This window comes from Trachurus japonicus, chromosome 12 (genome assembly GCF_045865225.1).
Source record: "Trachurus japonicus isolate A0001 chromosome 12, Traja_1.0".
In the NCBI taxonomy this organism is placed as follows: domain Eukaryota; kingdom Metazoa; phylum Chordata; class Actinopteri; order Carangiformes; family Carangidae; genus Trachurus; species Trachurus japonicus.
Window position 1 is genome coordinate 8,010,567 of NC_140918.1, and position 16,577 is coordinate 8,027,143.

The 16,577-nt window shown below is 39.3% G+C and overlaps 1 protein-coding gene across 2 annotated transcripts; it reads left to right on the forward strand.

Annotated features, from left to right (window-relative positions):
• Window positions 1-968: 968 nt before the first annotated feature.
• LOC146977032 (guanine nucleotide-binding protein G(q) subunit alpha-like) lies at window positions 969-16,183 on the forward strand. 2 transcript variants are annotated; one of them, XM_085792923.1, is made up of 8 exons: window positions 969-1,375; window positions 1,649-1,805; window positions 4,666-4,850; window positions 10,441-10,595; window positions 10,901-11,029; window positions 12,620-12,749; window positions 13,262-13,415; window positions 14,585-16,183. In XM_085792923.1, exons 2-8 carry the CDS (start codon window positions 1,670-1,672, stop codon window positions 14,773-14,775), a joined length of 1,080 nt encoding a protein of 359 aa, XP_085649049.1. In that variant the 5' UTR covers window positions 969-1,375; window positions 1,649-1,669; the 3' UTR covers window positions 14,776-16,183. The 2 variants fall into 2 exon arrangements, with proteins under 2 accessions (XP_085649049.1, XP_085649048.1); XM_085792922.1 differs by having other exon boundaries at window positions 969-1,283.
• The last annotated feature ends 394 nt before the right edge of the window (window positions 16,184-16,577 follow it).

The following is a 16,577-nucleotide window of genomic DNA, read 5'->3' on the forward strand; positions in this document are numbered from 1 at the left end:
ATTTATTTAACTAGGGTCTTGTATGTATTTTACATCATTAGTGAGTGGACTTGCACTTTCACCACCAACTCGCACAACTCTGCTACAACAAAACACAAACAAACATTTTCCCCCAAAATGTCAAACTTTTGCTTTAAGTTGGGATAAACGTGCCAGTGTGATATAGCAAAAAGAAAATTTTAAGACCTTTTTGTTTTTCATTGAAAGACAAGGAGCTGTACAAAGTGTGTGTGCGTGTGTGTGTGTGTGTGTGTGTGTGTGTGTGTATATATATATTTACATAGAAACGGTTAATTTCATGAGTGGTTAGACTGGCCCGGACTACTTTCTACTTTCTTGGAAGGAGATGGAGCCAAAAGACTGAGGTTTGTTTCTCTTTATATTTCCTCTTATCATTTGATTTATTTTCTGCCGCTCCTCTGGATGGACTCGCTGTAATGCAACCTTAACATCTGACCTGGTAATCCATTAATTCTTAAAAAGTTTTTGAATTTGTAAGCACTTTTAAAAAATATATATCGTTTTTTATTATTACTATTATTATTATTATTATTATTATTATTATTATTTTGATCTCTTAAGGTGCAGTTGGATGTGAGCAGCAGTCTTGTGAGTCCATGAGTGGTGTTTTCTGTCCGGTCATATGTGTATTTTCTGTGTCTGATAATCTGTAGAACCTGCAGGTGTTGAGTAAATAAAAGTCTGTGTTACAGTTCAATAAGCGTGCTGCTCTTTCCTTTCCTTTCCTTTTCTTTCTTTCTTTTTTTTAAAATGTTATTTATTTCAACAGACTTTAGACGTGACTGAGAAATATGCGTTCAAGTCCACTGTCATGACTGTGATTGGCTGGCGCAGAAGGTGGTGTGTCAGCCTGTTGCTGTAACTGTCACATGCATCCGTAGTTTACTAGTTAACACCGGAAATTTGTTCCCATAATGTAATAGTGAAAGCCCACACGGTTTCCCATCAGAGCACAGCCTTCCGTCACATGGTTCACTGCTGGTTCTTCACCCAGGATAGACAAGAGGAGACAGAGAGAGGAGGTGGGGGCAGGACAAACACAACCCGGACTCTGGAGGAGGATAACACCGACAACAACCCCTCAAGACCTAAACCCGTGCCAGGACAGATCCAGATCTCTTTGTTTTCCTCGGATACTTGACTTTTTCTTTTCTCTTTTTTAAAAATTTTTTTTGACACTTTTCTCTCATTTTTGTAGCAGTATCATGTAAAAACTCCGCCATATTCAGCAGCCCACCACGCCCGGAGCTCAGCCACCAGGGGTAAAAAAAAAAAAAAAAAAAGACTCGCTACTACTTCAGTCCTGTTAAGTTGTTGCACAAAGTTAATTTCCTCTTCTCAACAGAGGATAAAGGTAAAGCAAACAGCCTTAAGAAGAACGACTTTACTTCCTTTACAATTTACATTTGGTTTCCAGCTCAGGGGAGCACAGTTTTAGCGCAGGCAGTGGTGGAGCAGGAGGAGGAGGAGGAGGAGGAGGGAGAGGGAGACTCTGGAGGGGTTCATCAGAATATACACTGACTTTATTTTTTCCCTGTGTAACCAACGTTATTTATGTGTATGTGTCTCTGTGTGTGTGTGTGTGTGTGTGTGTGTGTGTGTGTGTGTGTGTGTTTGTTCCTGGAAGGTGAAGCGTTATCCAGGAGTTATGATTCTGAGCTCCGTGGGAGCGTGCTGCCTCAGCCCGGAGGCCAAAGAGGCTCGCAGGATCAACGATGAGATTGAGAGGCAGCTCCGCCGGGACAAGAAGGACGCCCGCCGGGAATTCAAGCTCCTACTGCTCGGTAAGACACGGAGGAAGTAGAAATTGTCTCTTGTCTGTACTGTAGGCTACTGCACTGTACCGCCTCTGTAGCTCTGACTGCCATGCAGAAACACCGGTGGAGCAAGTATGATACGCGTTTTATAGGCTATAATGTGGTCAAATAAAAAAAAAACAGATTGTTTTCTATGTGTAATCTTCTATGTAATCTCACATGTAAATGTCAGATTTTCCTATGCAAACCAGTAAAACAGTAGAAAGAAACATACAATCAAAATACTATAGTAGTAGGCCTACTTTACAACTGTTTCTGACAAACTGGCTGCAAATTTACTAAAGTAACTCACCAAAAACATAAATCATATAGCTACTGAACTTGATGATACTTGAGTATATGATAATGAATCTGTGAACAGTCTTTTGTAGGTGGTTTTATTCAAGTAAAAGTAGCAGCAACAGTGTAAAGTACACCTTTACAAAGTCAGGTATTCAAGGTCTCACTGAAGTTAAAGTGATTTATTAGAAAATATATTCTAAAGTTATCAGCAAGCCAGAGTTATATCATTATATATTATAGTATAGGATTAAAACACACAACTTTTTTATGTTGTGATTTTTCCGATATGTGACACTGTAGGACAGTTGATTACATAACATGATACTATACTCTGATGAGTAATAGACTAAGCTCAGCGAATAAGCATCCAGACCCTTTACTCACATGAAAACATTAATAACTACAAAACAGAAGAATTATCGGCTAAACTCAATAGTGTATCACTTCGTAAACAGCATTTTATTGCAGTAGCTGCTTGAATTGGTGCCAGTTTTAACGACTTTATACACAGTTTGTTTCGTTTCGTTCCTGACACGGGGGTGGGGCTCACTCGTTCACAGGTCTCTGTATCTGAGGAGTTGTGAAGAAGTGATAATGGGGAAACGAAACAAAAATCTGTGCCACAAATTTTGGATTAATTTCCTTGTCTATTAAAGTCTTAATGTAAGATCTGAAAAGTACACGTTAATGCACATACATATCATCAAGACAGTAATACCTCAGACTGCACTTTAAAACTACTCAGCCACAGTGAATGTGCTTGCCTTGCACCGCTGATTATAGCCAGCTATTGAGCGGACGCACATTAGTCCCATCTAGCAGATGAATAAATGATTGCTGCGTCATCCTGGGAGGCCTCATGTTACATTTTTGTTGCTTGACAAATGATGCATCAGCAGTGTTGCGAGTAAGTCACAGGTGTGAGGCAGTCAAGCTGTTTGTGGTTATTCTGCTTTGAAAAATCACTGACCCCCTTGATGAATGTGTAACCAACCAAGCCCACAGGTTCAAAAGTCAGACGTGTGACAAAACGATGATTATGTATTTCAAGGAAATCTTTTAAAGTGGAAATTTTAGACTTGTGTAATGTATGTTTTTCTTTCATGCTGAATAACCCTCCCAAGTGTAAAGCATTTAATATTATATTTTATTATTATATATATCATAGTGAGATTGAAATTGAAGCTCCTCAACTATCATCTATTCTGAAGTGTCATTGTTATGTTCCCACCTCGTTCTGCTGTGTGACAGTTACCAATGAAAGCTGTTGTTTCACTGCTGTCAGCTTCAGGGGGAAATGCTGCAACCTCCTCCTCTAGTTCAGCTTTTTCACAAACAATCAGTTGAGATGTGAGATGACAAAACAGTGCTTGTAAAAACCTGACTCTGAGGATAAACACAAGTCCTACAGTATAAGGCCCAAGAACAAGTCACAACCCAGAAAATGAAATGGTAGTTACTGTTCAAGATTGCATAAGGGAGAGATACGTGGAAGTGCTTCAAACGCCCTGCAACAAGAAGCTGTTGCTTCTGCTTTTGTTTGTTTGGCAGCAGCACACACATTTTTTTTTTTGAGGATGAATTGATCAATCCCACTCACAAGGATCGTCTGTGTAGTCGAAGCTTGATGTATGGAGGATACATGTCAACATGAGACTTCTGCTGATGTCCAACGAGACCAAGAGTCTACAGCCAAACTGGTGGTTGAACTAAGACATAGTGGTGGTTAGAGCTAAATGCTAATATGCTCATAGTTGTGATGCTAAGATGGAGCTACAGTGTGTGGCACAAGTTGATGTGAATGTTATTCGTTTTGCAGGTATTTGTCCACAAAGATTTGGACAAAGTGACTTAAGCGTAAGATTTTATTTATTTTTATTAACCTTTATTTATACAGGTAAAATCTCATTGAGACCCATGGTCTAATTTACAAGAGAGACCTGTTCCGGGTAGGAAGATGAAGTTGAAGGATCCCTACAGTGATTACAATTACAACAAACCTTCTCCTTACAGCACACATATAGATTTACAGAAAAAAATCCATAAATTCATGAGGAAAAGACTCACAGATCTGCGAGTTTCCTTCTCAAATATAAAACCACCCACACATTTTTATTTTTGTTATATAAATTTGTGATTTTTTTTTATTGCAAAGTTGAAACTTAATAATGTCAGAAACATCTGAGTTTTTTCCTCATAAATTTACAATTTTAAATTTGAAAATTCTGAGTTTTAATTTTGGAAATCATCCCCCTCCGTTCCAGCTTGTTCTTTCTTTTAATCGACAGTGGTCTAAATGCACAGACAGATTGATGAGCTTCTCTTTTAAAGATAGATAGAGAAGATAGAAGATTTAAAGATACACATTTTTGAGCTGTTTGTAAAGGTTTATGTCTTCAGAATAGGGACCAATCAACTGTGGCCACAAAAGGGAAGTTGTAAAGGGTTGATGGATAGGTTTTATTGATAAAAAATATAATAACACAACAGCGGTCTTATCATTTAAGTCAACACATGTTCACCAATGTTATTTATCTGTGGTCAGGAACTGGTGAGAGTGGGAAGAGCACTTTCATCAAGCAGATGAGGATCATCCATGGCCGTGGATACTCCGAGGAGGACAAGAGAGGCTTCACCAGGCTGGTCTACCAGAACATCGTCACGGCCATGCAGGCTATGATCCAGGCCATGCACACGTTACAGATCCCCTACAAATATGAACACAACAAGGTAGATCAGACTATTGTCTCTTCGTCCTTCTCTTTTCTGCTTCACACAGACACACAAAATTGAGGAAGAGGTTTCACCACACCGTCACTGTCCTACAGAAGCCTGTGCAAGGTTTTCACTGACTGTCACTGACGGAGCCTGCAGTGTGTTTAGTGGGCGTTCAGGGTGAAGTACTTCTGGTAATTTGCAACAGTGTTTAGATTTGCAATCCAGCTGCCAGAGATGTTTTGCCTACTTACGGAGCAGGCTGTCTTTTGGAAAGTACACATGATGTGACACTGACTGCAGGCATGTAAAGACAGGTACTCCTGAGCCAAAAATGAAACAAAGGGACAAGGGAGAGAAAGAACTCCTTGTGAAACATACAGGAGTCTGTCACTGTCTTAACAGGAGTTTATTAATCACACAAAGATGTGCTACATTAGTAATAGTTCCAGGTAAGGCTGAGATCCAGTAAGAAGAGGTGCTGCGTTAGCCAAGTCTGACTCAGCATGTTGTTACGTTTCTCTTCTTATCACAAGAGAGACAGTGAAGTTGTGTGAACTTTGATTAACTAACAACCTGTCGTTGAGCCTGCAGATGTTTGTGCAGAGTATTTGTGGACCAGACAGATTCAGAAGTGACCATTCACTAAACTCCTCCCTTTAACTGTGACTGACTGACTGTGCTCTCATACACAAAGCTGCTTCTTTTACAACGTTACAAGTGCCACATGTTTGAAAACCTCAACAATAAAACCATAAATATGAGTCCTGTCTCGCTCGCTCAGGTATGAAAGATAAACAGCCAGAAGATCATAAAACGCAAATGAACACTTGGATATTTTCCCCTATAAAAATTATAATACTCTAGCTACCTCTGCCGTAATACAGGAACATAACTGCTTCTACATTTATATATTTTCTCTTTGAGGAGGATGCTAACATTTTGGGACCTGTTACTGTAACTACAGTTATGTTCAGTTGCATATAAGAAGCCTTTTTACACAGTCATTTCAAAACAAATCAGATAGAAACAACAAAAATATAAAGGGTTAGGGTTAGGAAACACAAATAACACATCTGGAAACACCAGAAATAAGATGGAGACAACAAAAATCAGCTGGATACATAACAAAAATTAGATGGAAAGAAAATGTCACACATCTGGAATCAACAGAAATCAGCTGGATACATACAAATTAGATGGAAAGATTAAAAAAACAGCTGGATACATAACTAAAATCAGCTTGAAACAATAGAAATCAGCTGGAGGCAACTAAATCTGGTGGAGGCAACAGAAATCGTTTAAAAAAATAAAACAGAGCTGAGATGAGCCCACACAAAGATTAAATAATCTTGATTAGCCAGCTAGCAACAGCTGATTGACCTACTTTTTTTTTTTTTTTTACTTCCATCTGAACACAAGCCTTCACTGTTTTGAAAATGGAAAATGACGAGGAAAACACTGACAGGTGTGACAACTAGAGGTGGGAGAAAAAATTGATTTTTTTTTTCTTCCAAAAATCGATTTTTTTTTTTTTTTTTGAATTTTTTTGAATATTGTGCAATGTGCATTTGTTAGCCTTTTTTACATACAGAGAGTACAGGTCACACATCTGGAATCAACAGGAATCAGCTGGAGGCAACAAAAATCAGCTGGATACATACAAAATTAGATGGAAAGATAACAACAACAAAAAACAGCTGGATACATAACAAAAATCATCTTGAAACAATAGAAATCAGCTGGAGGCAACTAAATCTGGTGGAGGCAACAGAAAAAAATAAATAAATAAAACAGAGCTGAGATGAGCCCACACAAAGTTAAATAATCTTGATTAGCCAGCTAGCAACGGCTGATTGACCTACTTTTTTTTTTTTTTTACTTCCCGTCTGATCACAATCCTTCACTGTTTTGAAAATGGCGAGGAAAACATTGACAGGTGTGGCAACAATAACTTAGCGGGGTGGGGCTCGGCAAATGGTCACTTGGTTGTAAGAGTGAACTTAAAGATTTTCCTGATTGAATTTGAAGGGGAACAGATTGGAGATAAAAATCAGATGGAACGATAATGTCACACATCTGGAAACAACAGAAATCAGCTGGATACATACAAATTAGATGGAAAGATAACAAAAAAACAGCTGGATACATAACAAAAATCAGCTTGAAACAATAGAAATCAGCTGGAGGCAACAGAAAGCATTTCAAAAAATAAAACAGAGCTGAAATGAGCCCACACGAAGTTAAATAATCTTGATTAGCCAGCTAGCAACGGCTGATTTACCTGTTTTATTTTATTTTTTTCACTTCCGTCTGAACACAATCCTTCACTGTTTTGAAAATGGAAAATGGCGAGGAAAACATTGACAGGTGTGACAACAATAACTTAGCGGGCTGGGGCTTGGCAAATGGTCAGTTGGTTGTAACTAAGAGTGAACTTTTAATGAAAGATTTTTCTGATTGAATTTGAAGGGGAACAGATTGGAGATAAAAATCAAATGGAAAGATAATGTCACACATCTGGAAACAACAGAAAACAGCTGGAGGCAACAAAAATCAGCTGGATACATACAAATTAGATGGAAAGATAACAAAAAAACAGCTGGATACATAACAAAAATCAGCTTGAAACAATAGAAATCAGCTGGAGGCAACAGAAATCTGGTGGAAACAACTAAATCTGGTGGAGGAAACAGAAATAAAAAATAAATAAAACAGAGCTGAGATGAGCCCACACAAAGTTAAATAATTTTGATTAGGCTGATTGACCTACTTTTTTTTTGTTATTTCCGTCTGAACACAATCCTTGACTGTTTTGAAAATGGCGAGGAAAAAACATTGACAGGTGTGACAACAATAACTTAGCGGGGGTGGGGCTCGGCAAATGGTCAGTTGGTTGTAACTAAGAGTGAACTTTTAATGAAATATTTTCCTGATTGAATTTGAAGGGGAACAGATTGGAGAGAAAAACGGGTTTAAAAGAAAAAGAAAGAAAGACGAACAGATGCTGGCGCAGCAGTTTCCTTTAAATTCCTCCCATCGTTTCTCCAAAGAGTGGGGGACATGAAAGCAGTGAAGCAGCAGCCATGAAATCAGTTTTAAAATGTGCAAGAAAAAAAGAAGGCAAAGGCTTCAGAGAGTATGTCTTCCCCCAGAAATATAAAAAAGTAACTAAAAATAAACTCCCCCTGGTATTTTGAACACATACACAAGCACTGTGAGAAATTTCTGTCAGCCAGACATAACAGGAAAATTACTTACTACTCCTACAATAGTGTAAGAGAGCTGTGACTCAGCACACAGCTCATCAGATGGCACTGGCTTTTTCGTAGTTAACAGTGATGTAACAAACCGGTTAAACCCGTTAACAGTGTGTACACACATTTATATTTCATAACACTGGAATTCACCTTGGCGTGGCAGCTCCTAAACATTTCTATCATGGTCACAGTGGAAGAAACCATCATCATCATCATCAAACCAAACACAGCTGCCCATCAACAGAATTACACTTCCAGTATGTCTGCAGTGTGACTCCGTGTACAATGAGGCTGTTTATTGGATGCAATGATGATACTCCTCCCATGTGATTATGAAAGCAGAGTCCCAGGCAGCAGCAGCAGCAGCAGCAGATGAGAGCAAACAGACTTGAGTGTTATCTGGCTGAACTGCTGCACTGTGGGACCACAGGGGACGTGCAGTCGGGGGGGGGGGGGATATTCATTATTAATCAGACAGAAATTAGGGCAGAGAGGTTGTGATGGAGGTTAAGAAGAACACAGGACATCCACCCGCAAAACCAGAAACCAGGATGACCCGGGTCACCAAAGGAGCCTCTGTACTTAAACTCTTTTAATGTCAATGAACGCATATGAAAGGGGGGAAAGTGAGTGAGTGTACACAACACACTGAGGCTGAACAGCATTCACTTTAGTCAGTTTAGTGTGGAGAGATTACAGTCTGTAATTACAGCAGCAGGACATTAAAGGCAGCTTCGGTAAAATTGGTGGGAGATCCACCAGAACAGAGTGAGACGTCGCCACATCAGCCTTAGTTAATGATGTAATTGTTTTTGCATTGCATCAGCCAGCAAGAGTTCACATTAGTGCTACTACTGATAATTGCCAGTTAACCATGTGATCTACGTACATAAACATAAGCCCATCATCATTTCCTACATCCCAAGGGCATATTTTGTTGTTATACTAATTGTCCAGTGTCCGCAGATACCTGTCAATAGACTCATTGATTTATCGTTTAATTATTGCGGCTTTAGTCTGAAACAAAAAAAAGTGGGAAGGACGTTTTCAAAAAAAGTGCTGATGAAAACTGAAACACAGCTACACATACAGATGAGTGAGGTCAGCAGGCTGTGTCATTTAAGCAGCTTTAAAAATTCAAATTATTCGACCTTTCAATGTACAGGTAGCACTGACATCATCTCTCTTGTCAACGGTGGACGGAAATTAATTCTACTGCAGGATGTTGTTGTCTCAGATGGATGAAAACGCCAGATCAGCTAACCTGTTATTTAGCACACAGTGTTTAAATCAGGTATTAGACCAGTGGTTCCCAACCTTTTTTGGCTTGTTGTGACCCCATTTTGACATCACAGAAAATTTCTGGCGACCCCCGACCACGTGCAGTCGTGTGATAGCGGCCTTCAATTATGCATCAACTCTGATATTTTTATATGTTGCATTTCATTTGAACTCGATTTATATTCGAGAAAGTGAAAGTATAGAATACAGTTGTTTAAGATTGTGTGTGGTGTTTTTAATCATCATTTTTTAAAAGAATAATAATTAGTTAAAAGAATATTTTTATCAGTAATTTTTGTTTAACTCATTGAGTGCCATTGACGTGTATATACATCAATCAAAATACAACGCTTGGGTGCCATTATAGTACGTCTTTTTTTTTTTTTGTACAATGAAAAAACATGTGAAATGAAATTTTCAGATGTCTTACATGTTTTTGAAGCCAAAATCAAAACGGATAAATCACTGTTTTTCTTGAGAGACTCTCTTTTACAAAAATGCATTTTTCTCAGCTTTCTAGAAAAAAAGTGGTCTTTTTGGTGCAACCAGGCTCTATTCAACTTAAGATAAATCAAGAATGGAACAAGGTACAAACAAATGGTTTTTTCCCTAATTAAATAGAGAGTCTCCTCTTTCCTTTGAGCTATTTGATGTTTTCAGAGTCATAGTACAAAATATTCTGTGGGTCTTGAAATAGTACTCAAAATGCCCCGAAACACGGCACTGACCATTTTATAAAAGGGCTGGCACTCAATGAGTTAATCAATTACTAATAAATAAAGGTCAAGGACCATAAAGGTCTAAAGTCTAAAATCTAAAAGTCTAAAGTCTAGACATTTCCGGCGACCCCATGTGGGGTCCCGACCCCAAGGTTGAAAAACACTGTGTTAGACTGTGTCTGATCATGTCTCCTCCCTCTTCACATCCAAACTGATGAATCTTTCATAATGCGACAAAAACAACGCACAAGAACACAAACATTAGATCGTTGCTCCTGTAAAGCACTCTGTAGTTACTTAATTATTCATTATTCCATTGTCGTTGTTGTTGTTATTGTTGTTCAGGCCAACGCTGGTATCGTCAGCGGCGTCGATGTGGAGAAAGTGACAACGTTGACAAACCCGTACGTGGATGCCATCAAGAGCCTGTGGAGCGATCCGGGGATTCAGGAATGTTACAATCGGAAGAGGGAATACCAGCTCTCGGACTCGACCAAATAGTGAGTGTAAACAGAAGGCAAATAACTCCTCAGACGCTGCCAAATAGTTTCCACTGTATCATCTGCCAATTGTCTGTTTAATACACTCCAGAGGGGTTGACTCCAGTGGTTATTCCATTTAAGGTTGTTGACAAAGGGACTTAAAAGGAAAGAAACACTCCTTAAATTCCTGCTAAATAATTCATCACTGTGAAGTGGCTGAAACAGAAACAGCCATGATTTCAATATTTTACAATAAAACGTCTCCAGTGCTACTTCTATTTGTTGTTTTTTTAATTTTGTGCATTGTCATCCTGTGCTAACAGCTATCTGAACGACTTGGACCGTATCTCTGAGTCTGTGTATCTGCCGACCCAGCAGGACGTCCTGAGGGTCCGGGTGCCCACCACAGGCATCATCGAGTATCCCTTCGACCTGGAGAATGTGGTGTTCAGGTGCGTTTACCTTCTCACGTTTAATGCTGTAGCGGTTTTATTGCAGCTGAAAGTTTACAGTGGTGTAGTTAAATATCATGATTTGATTAATTTAATGTCTTATCATAATAGATTCTATGAAAGTTCAGCGCAGTGTTTGTAAATGAAATTACCAGATGGGAGTGTCTGATTTATTTAGGCCTGATTCCACTAAACAAATCACTACAATAACACAAACTGTCCCTCTCTCCGTGATGATGCAACACTGCCCTCAGTGACCTAAACCCTCACTTCACATGCAGTTGAACAGCTGAGTTTACTATCACACCTGCCTCTGCCACTTTGGTTCAAGCTGAAATATCTCAACACCTATTAGATGTATTGTCGTACAGATTTGCAGAGACATTCATGGTCTCTAGACAAAATATTCCTCAGACTCTGGTGATCCTGCCCCTATTTCTCTAGCGCAGAGGTGTCAAACATGTGGCCCGGGGGCCAAAACCGGCCCACCAGGGGGTCCAATCCGGCAGACGGGATGAATTTACCAGATGTAAAAAATTACATAGAAGACAGAAGAGGCATTATGTTGTTGAAATTGCATGTATTTTTCAGGTTGGTCATAATATGTTTTGTAATAGGATAGTTCCTTAATGTAAACATCTTAATAATGCGCTTCTTTGCACTAAAACAAAGACAAAAGTTTAGAGTTCTTATTATTTATAGGATATTATGCTATTATTTTACTAGTCTGGCCCACTTGAGATCAAATTGCACTTAATTTGGCCCCTGAACTAAAAAGAGTTTGACACCTCTGCTCTAGCGTCACCATAAGGTTGAAAATTTCAGTTTTAAGTCAAAAGAACCCATTTTGAACATGCTGAAATAAGATTGTGCACATGGCAAATAATAAACCTTTCTGTTGACTGTAGCTGCCAGCATGTCTGCAGACTCCTGTGTCATCTAACAGGACTTAACAACATCGTTATAAACTGTTTTGTCTTGTTCTTAGTCTAGTTTGAGCCCATCTCAGGTCTGTGGTCGGGTTCTGCCCAGTTATGCAGTAGTTTCACATCTGTCGACAGCTCTGTGGGATCCGTCTGGTTTTGGAAGTGAAATGTTTCGCTGTGAAAACCAGCAGATGTTTTAGGGAAGTGAAAGTTTCTGTTCCCTGATTTTAATTCTCTTGCCATATAGACAAATGCTGACTATTTTTGCTGTTGTCATGGGGAGATAGTCACAGCATTAAAGACTCCCAACGTCCAGCAGACATGAATTTGAGGGCAATATGATGACACAGGTGATATTAGGGCACATATCATTACCATTTTGATTACCATCATAATGAGACTGAGCCTAAATGTCGTCCTTCCTCGGTCCTCAACTGCTGCAGTTAGTTAACTTATCAGATACAACCTTTTGAACTCATTACACTGCCCTGTTCGCTCATCATGTCCAAATTACTAATTACTATCTCTCAAACATTTCCTGTTATATTATCCTTATTATTAAATTAGCACAGCTTCAAAATGTGAAGCATAAAAACTGTCTTCGAGTGGGTGATGTGATTTTTCCCCCCCCCTGTCTAATGATGGCATAATCCTGTGGCTGTAGGATGGTGGACGTGGGCGGCCAGCGATCAGAGAGGAGGAAGTGGATTCACTGTTTCGAGAACGTCACTTCCATCATGTTCCTGGTGGCGCTCAGCGAGTACGACCAGGTCCTCGTGGAGTCTGCCAACGAGGTAAAGTGGAGAGAGAGACTGCTGCTGCCTTGGAAACAACATGTAATAGTTACAAGATAAACTCAGGCTCGGGAGTGAGTCTGTATATGGAAAGGAAGTGGGCTCGCTTTGGGGTAATCAAAAATAAATCAGGGGGAGACAGACAAAGGGACATTGTTTCTTTTGTTTAAAGCCAAACCTGTGAGGTGGAGATGATGACCTACATCTCCACTGAGTCTCCCCCTCTCTCTCTCTTTCTCTCTCTGGTCTGAGCCTTCCTCTCCGGCAGCAGTACATGCAGTCGACATGCAGGGGGAGCTCTTTAGTCGCTCTGTTCAGCAGAAGTGCCGTTCTCAGCGAGGCTCGTTCACTTGATGAGATTACAGCCAATTGAATTTGCTCACACAGGCAATCACTGCTGAAGTGCAGCTTTTCAAACACTACGTCTGATTTCATGTTTCTGTTCACGCTGGGATGTCGTGCGTCTTATGATTCCTCTTCTTATTCTTATTCTTTTTTCTTTCCTCCAACAGAATCGAATGGAGGAAAGCATGGCCTTGTTCCGGACCATCATAACCTACAAGTGGTTCAAAGACTCCTCGGTCATCTTGTTCCTCAACAAGATCGATTTACTGGAGGAGAAAATCATGCATTCACATTTGGTCGATTACTTCCCTGAATATGATGGTAAGAGGAAACATTTTGCAAAGATGGTCAACAGTGGAGCTGGGCATGACGACAAAAATGTTTTTATTGGAGTGACACTAACATTTATAAAATAAGAAATACGGCATCCTCCCTCTGCAATTGTAGTTGCACTGAGGTTTAACTCATAAGCAATAAAACACACTTTCACTTCAATAAACACACCACATGGTTTTGCTGCTACAGCCTCAGTTGGTCCAGTGTGACCTGTAGTTAATGGTGGATAATGTTGGCTAACCACACTGTGATCAACAAGGGTCTAGTGAGTGGAGACTTTACACCAGAGAACAATCAATCAGTCAATAAAATAAAGCTTTATTTATATAGCAGCTCAGTCAAAATGCAATTAGAGGTGTTTTACAAGCATTTGAACGAAAAAAGAAAAAACTGTGTTAGTTTAAGAGGCTAATCTACACCAATAGCAATAACATTTGAATAGGTGAAATAATAAAAAGCTCAAATTAAATAGATAAAGGTGTAAATAATGAAAAAGTAAAAAATCATGATATAAATATAAGTGGTTAAAGTAATAAAAGAAAGGAAAAAATTAAAGAGAATGATAAAAATACGAGTAGCAATAAAAGGATAAAAAGGTTGAGGATAGATGGAAACAATAAAATATAACAAAAATAACTATAAATACTAAAATACTAAATTTATAGAACACCATATAAAAGCCAGATTGAAACAATAAGTCTAAAGTTTATGGCAACAAGGTGCCAAACTCCTCCAACAGCAGTTTCTTTCAGGAGTTTCTTTCATGTATCTTGCTGCAAAACAACTTTCACAAGAAAACTATGTATGACTGGTGAAGAAGAGCGCGACCAAGGACACGTATCCATCCATACACCCACAGATACATGAAACAAGTGTCCTCTTTGCTTTATGGTGAAATTCAAAAGGCCAAATGAATGGGTTGTGACACTGCAGCAGGGTTGAACTGATGAAGGGAGTTTTATTACTTATGAACTGAAGAGGAAGACTGTGACTGTATGTGATGTTTTTTTTGTTACATAGTCTCACTTAAGTGCTCTGCAGCCGTTTTATATTACAGTTCCTCTGTTCTGCAGCTTTTATGTAACTACTGAAATGCTCCGGTGGCTTTCATGTGCTGTTTTTTTTTTTTTACCCTCTGTCTCTTTCTAAACCAGGTCCCCAGCGGGATGTCAAAGCCGGAAAAGATTTCATCTTAAAGATGTTTGTGAGTCTCAATCCCAACGAGAAAAAAATGATCTACTCCCACTTCACCTGCGCCACAGACACAGACAACATTCGATTTGTCTTCCGCGCGGTGAAGGACCACATCCTGCACGAGAACCTGGAAGTCTACAACCTGGTTTAAACCGGCGGGGCCTCGCCATCGCCTAATTCAATCGGCTTTGTGCAGCTGGCGGCCGGGAGAGAGCTGTGCAGTGATTCAGTTTGCCTCACACTGCTTCTGAATACTATAATCCAAAACAGGAAATTGAGATGCTATAGCGCCGTGTCGCCAAATGACTGTACTACTGATGTATTTCAAAAAATTTCCTGTTAGGCTCTTTTGAAAATGGATGTCTCCAGTTATAATGAAGTGTGTCCCGACAATTAAAGTGCCTCTTTAGTCAAGGGGTCTATTATAGTATGCACTCAGAAAATGTACGGAGCTCTTTGTGAACGTTGTTGAGCAGAAACAGTAGAAATGCACATTGATGGATCGAGAGGGAAAGGAAATATTTCAGTGGCCCGGGGAGCCTCTGAGGACTAGTGATGTACTAGGTCTGTCCTTCAGGGAATCTGTGGAAGTGGATGTAGAAGAACTGCAATGCAGGACCTCACGTCACTAACCCATAGTTTGTAGAACTGTTTGAAATACTCTAAATGCTAAGTTTGTGTGGTGACTTAATGGAAAATGAGTCAAAATTAACACTAACGACTATAATTTTATTACAGATACTGATTTGCACACTTCCTTCTTTTTTTGTAGCATTAGCTGTGCTGGTCGTCTGTGTGTCTGTGTGTCTGTCTGTGTGTGTGTGTGTGTGTGTGTGTGTGTGTGTGCCTCACTTAAGTTGGACACGATCATTTTCCACAACCTCATTTTTACAAGTTTCACTTGACTTTGCAGACCGACACTTAGCATTTAAATATGCGCGAGGGCATTGTTCAGTGTTTAACCACTTCTTCATGAGCACGGCATTAGTGTAATTATTTGTAATTAAACACATTTCACTTTTCACATTCTTGTTTTTTTTTTTTAAGTCTCGTATCAAAAGCTGTAGAATAAAGTGTTCACTCGGTTCAGGGACTGTTTGTTTGGATTTTTAAGGGGTTTTCTTGCCTTAATAATAATTCACTAAAATGCCTTTTAGATCTTGCCCTGTTGTTTCTCTGAACGTGTTGTGTAAATATCATATGGTGCAGTATTTTCCTAGTTTTTTTTTCCTCCCACCTTTGTTTGCTTCAAGGTCAGTGTTGAAATGCTAACTGCTGAGGAGTGAACTGTTATGTTAAGTAATCTCTGAGGCATTAAACTAGAGCATTCTCCATTAATTCATATGCTGCTGAAGGTATCAAATGCATGAATAAAAAGCTTACGAGAGCATATCCACAGCACCAATGTTTACACGACCCTTTTCTTACTGTTGAAAAAATAATTACAGTCTAATTTGTACTGTTTAATTTATGGTTCTGTCACTGCGATATGGTAAAGCAGGCGTAGTGTTTTTTTTTTTTAATCTGATTGTATAAATAAACAGACATTTTGCTGCTCATTTGCTGTGGAGGTTTTCATTTCATTTCATTTTTTTTTTTTTCAAATCAGCTCCAACACACTCTTTGCTTTGCCATTTAAGTGTTTGTCTCCTTGGCTGCTCTGTCAGCTCATCTGGAGCGGTCCTCAAATCCTCCTCTGTGGTACATCCATCTGGCCGCAGCCTGCGGCAGCACTTCTGTTATAGAGGTCTATATTTTTTAGTGTTGTACACAGAGTTTATATCGTATGGCGAAGCACCTTTATATCTGTAGGACAGACTCTGAATGTAAAGCGGCAGCAGTTCACGGGATTAGTGATGATACAGAGATGGAGAGACTCCAAGGCCAAACACATTATCCATTCAATATATCAACCAATTGGGCTGAAACATTTATTTTCCCTATTGATTAAAG

Excerpts from the sequence above, each read along its gene's own strand:
- LOC146977032 (XM_085792923.1), top strand. The coding sequence starts at position 1,670 with ATGATTCTGAGCTCCGTGGGAGCGTGCTGCCTCAGCCCGGAGGCCAAA. Across the intron at positions 1,806-4,665 it reads ATTCAAGCTCCTACTGCTCG|GAACTGGTGAGAGTGGGAAG; the intron begins GTAAGACACGGA and ends ATCTGTGGTCAG. Across the intron at positions 13,416-14,584 it reads TTACTTCCCTGAATATGATG|GTCCCCAGCGGGATGTCAAA; the intron begins GTAAGAGGAAAC and ends TTTCTAAACCAG.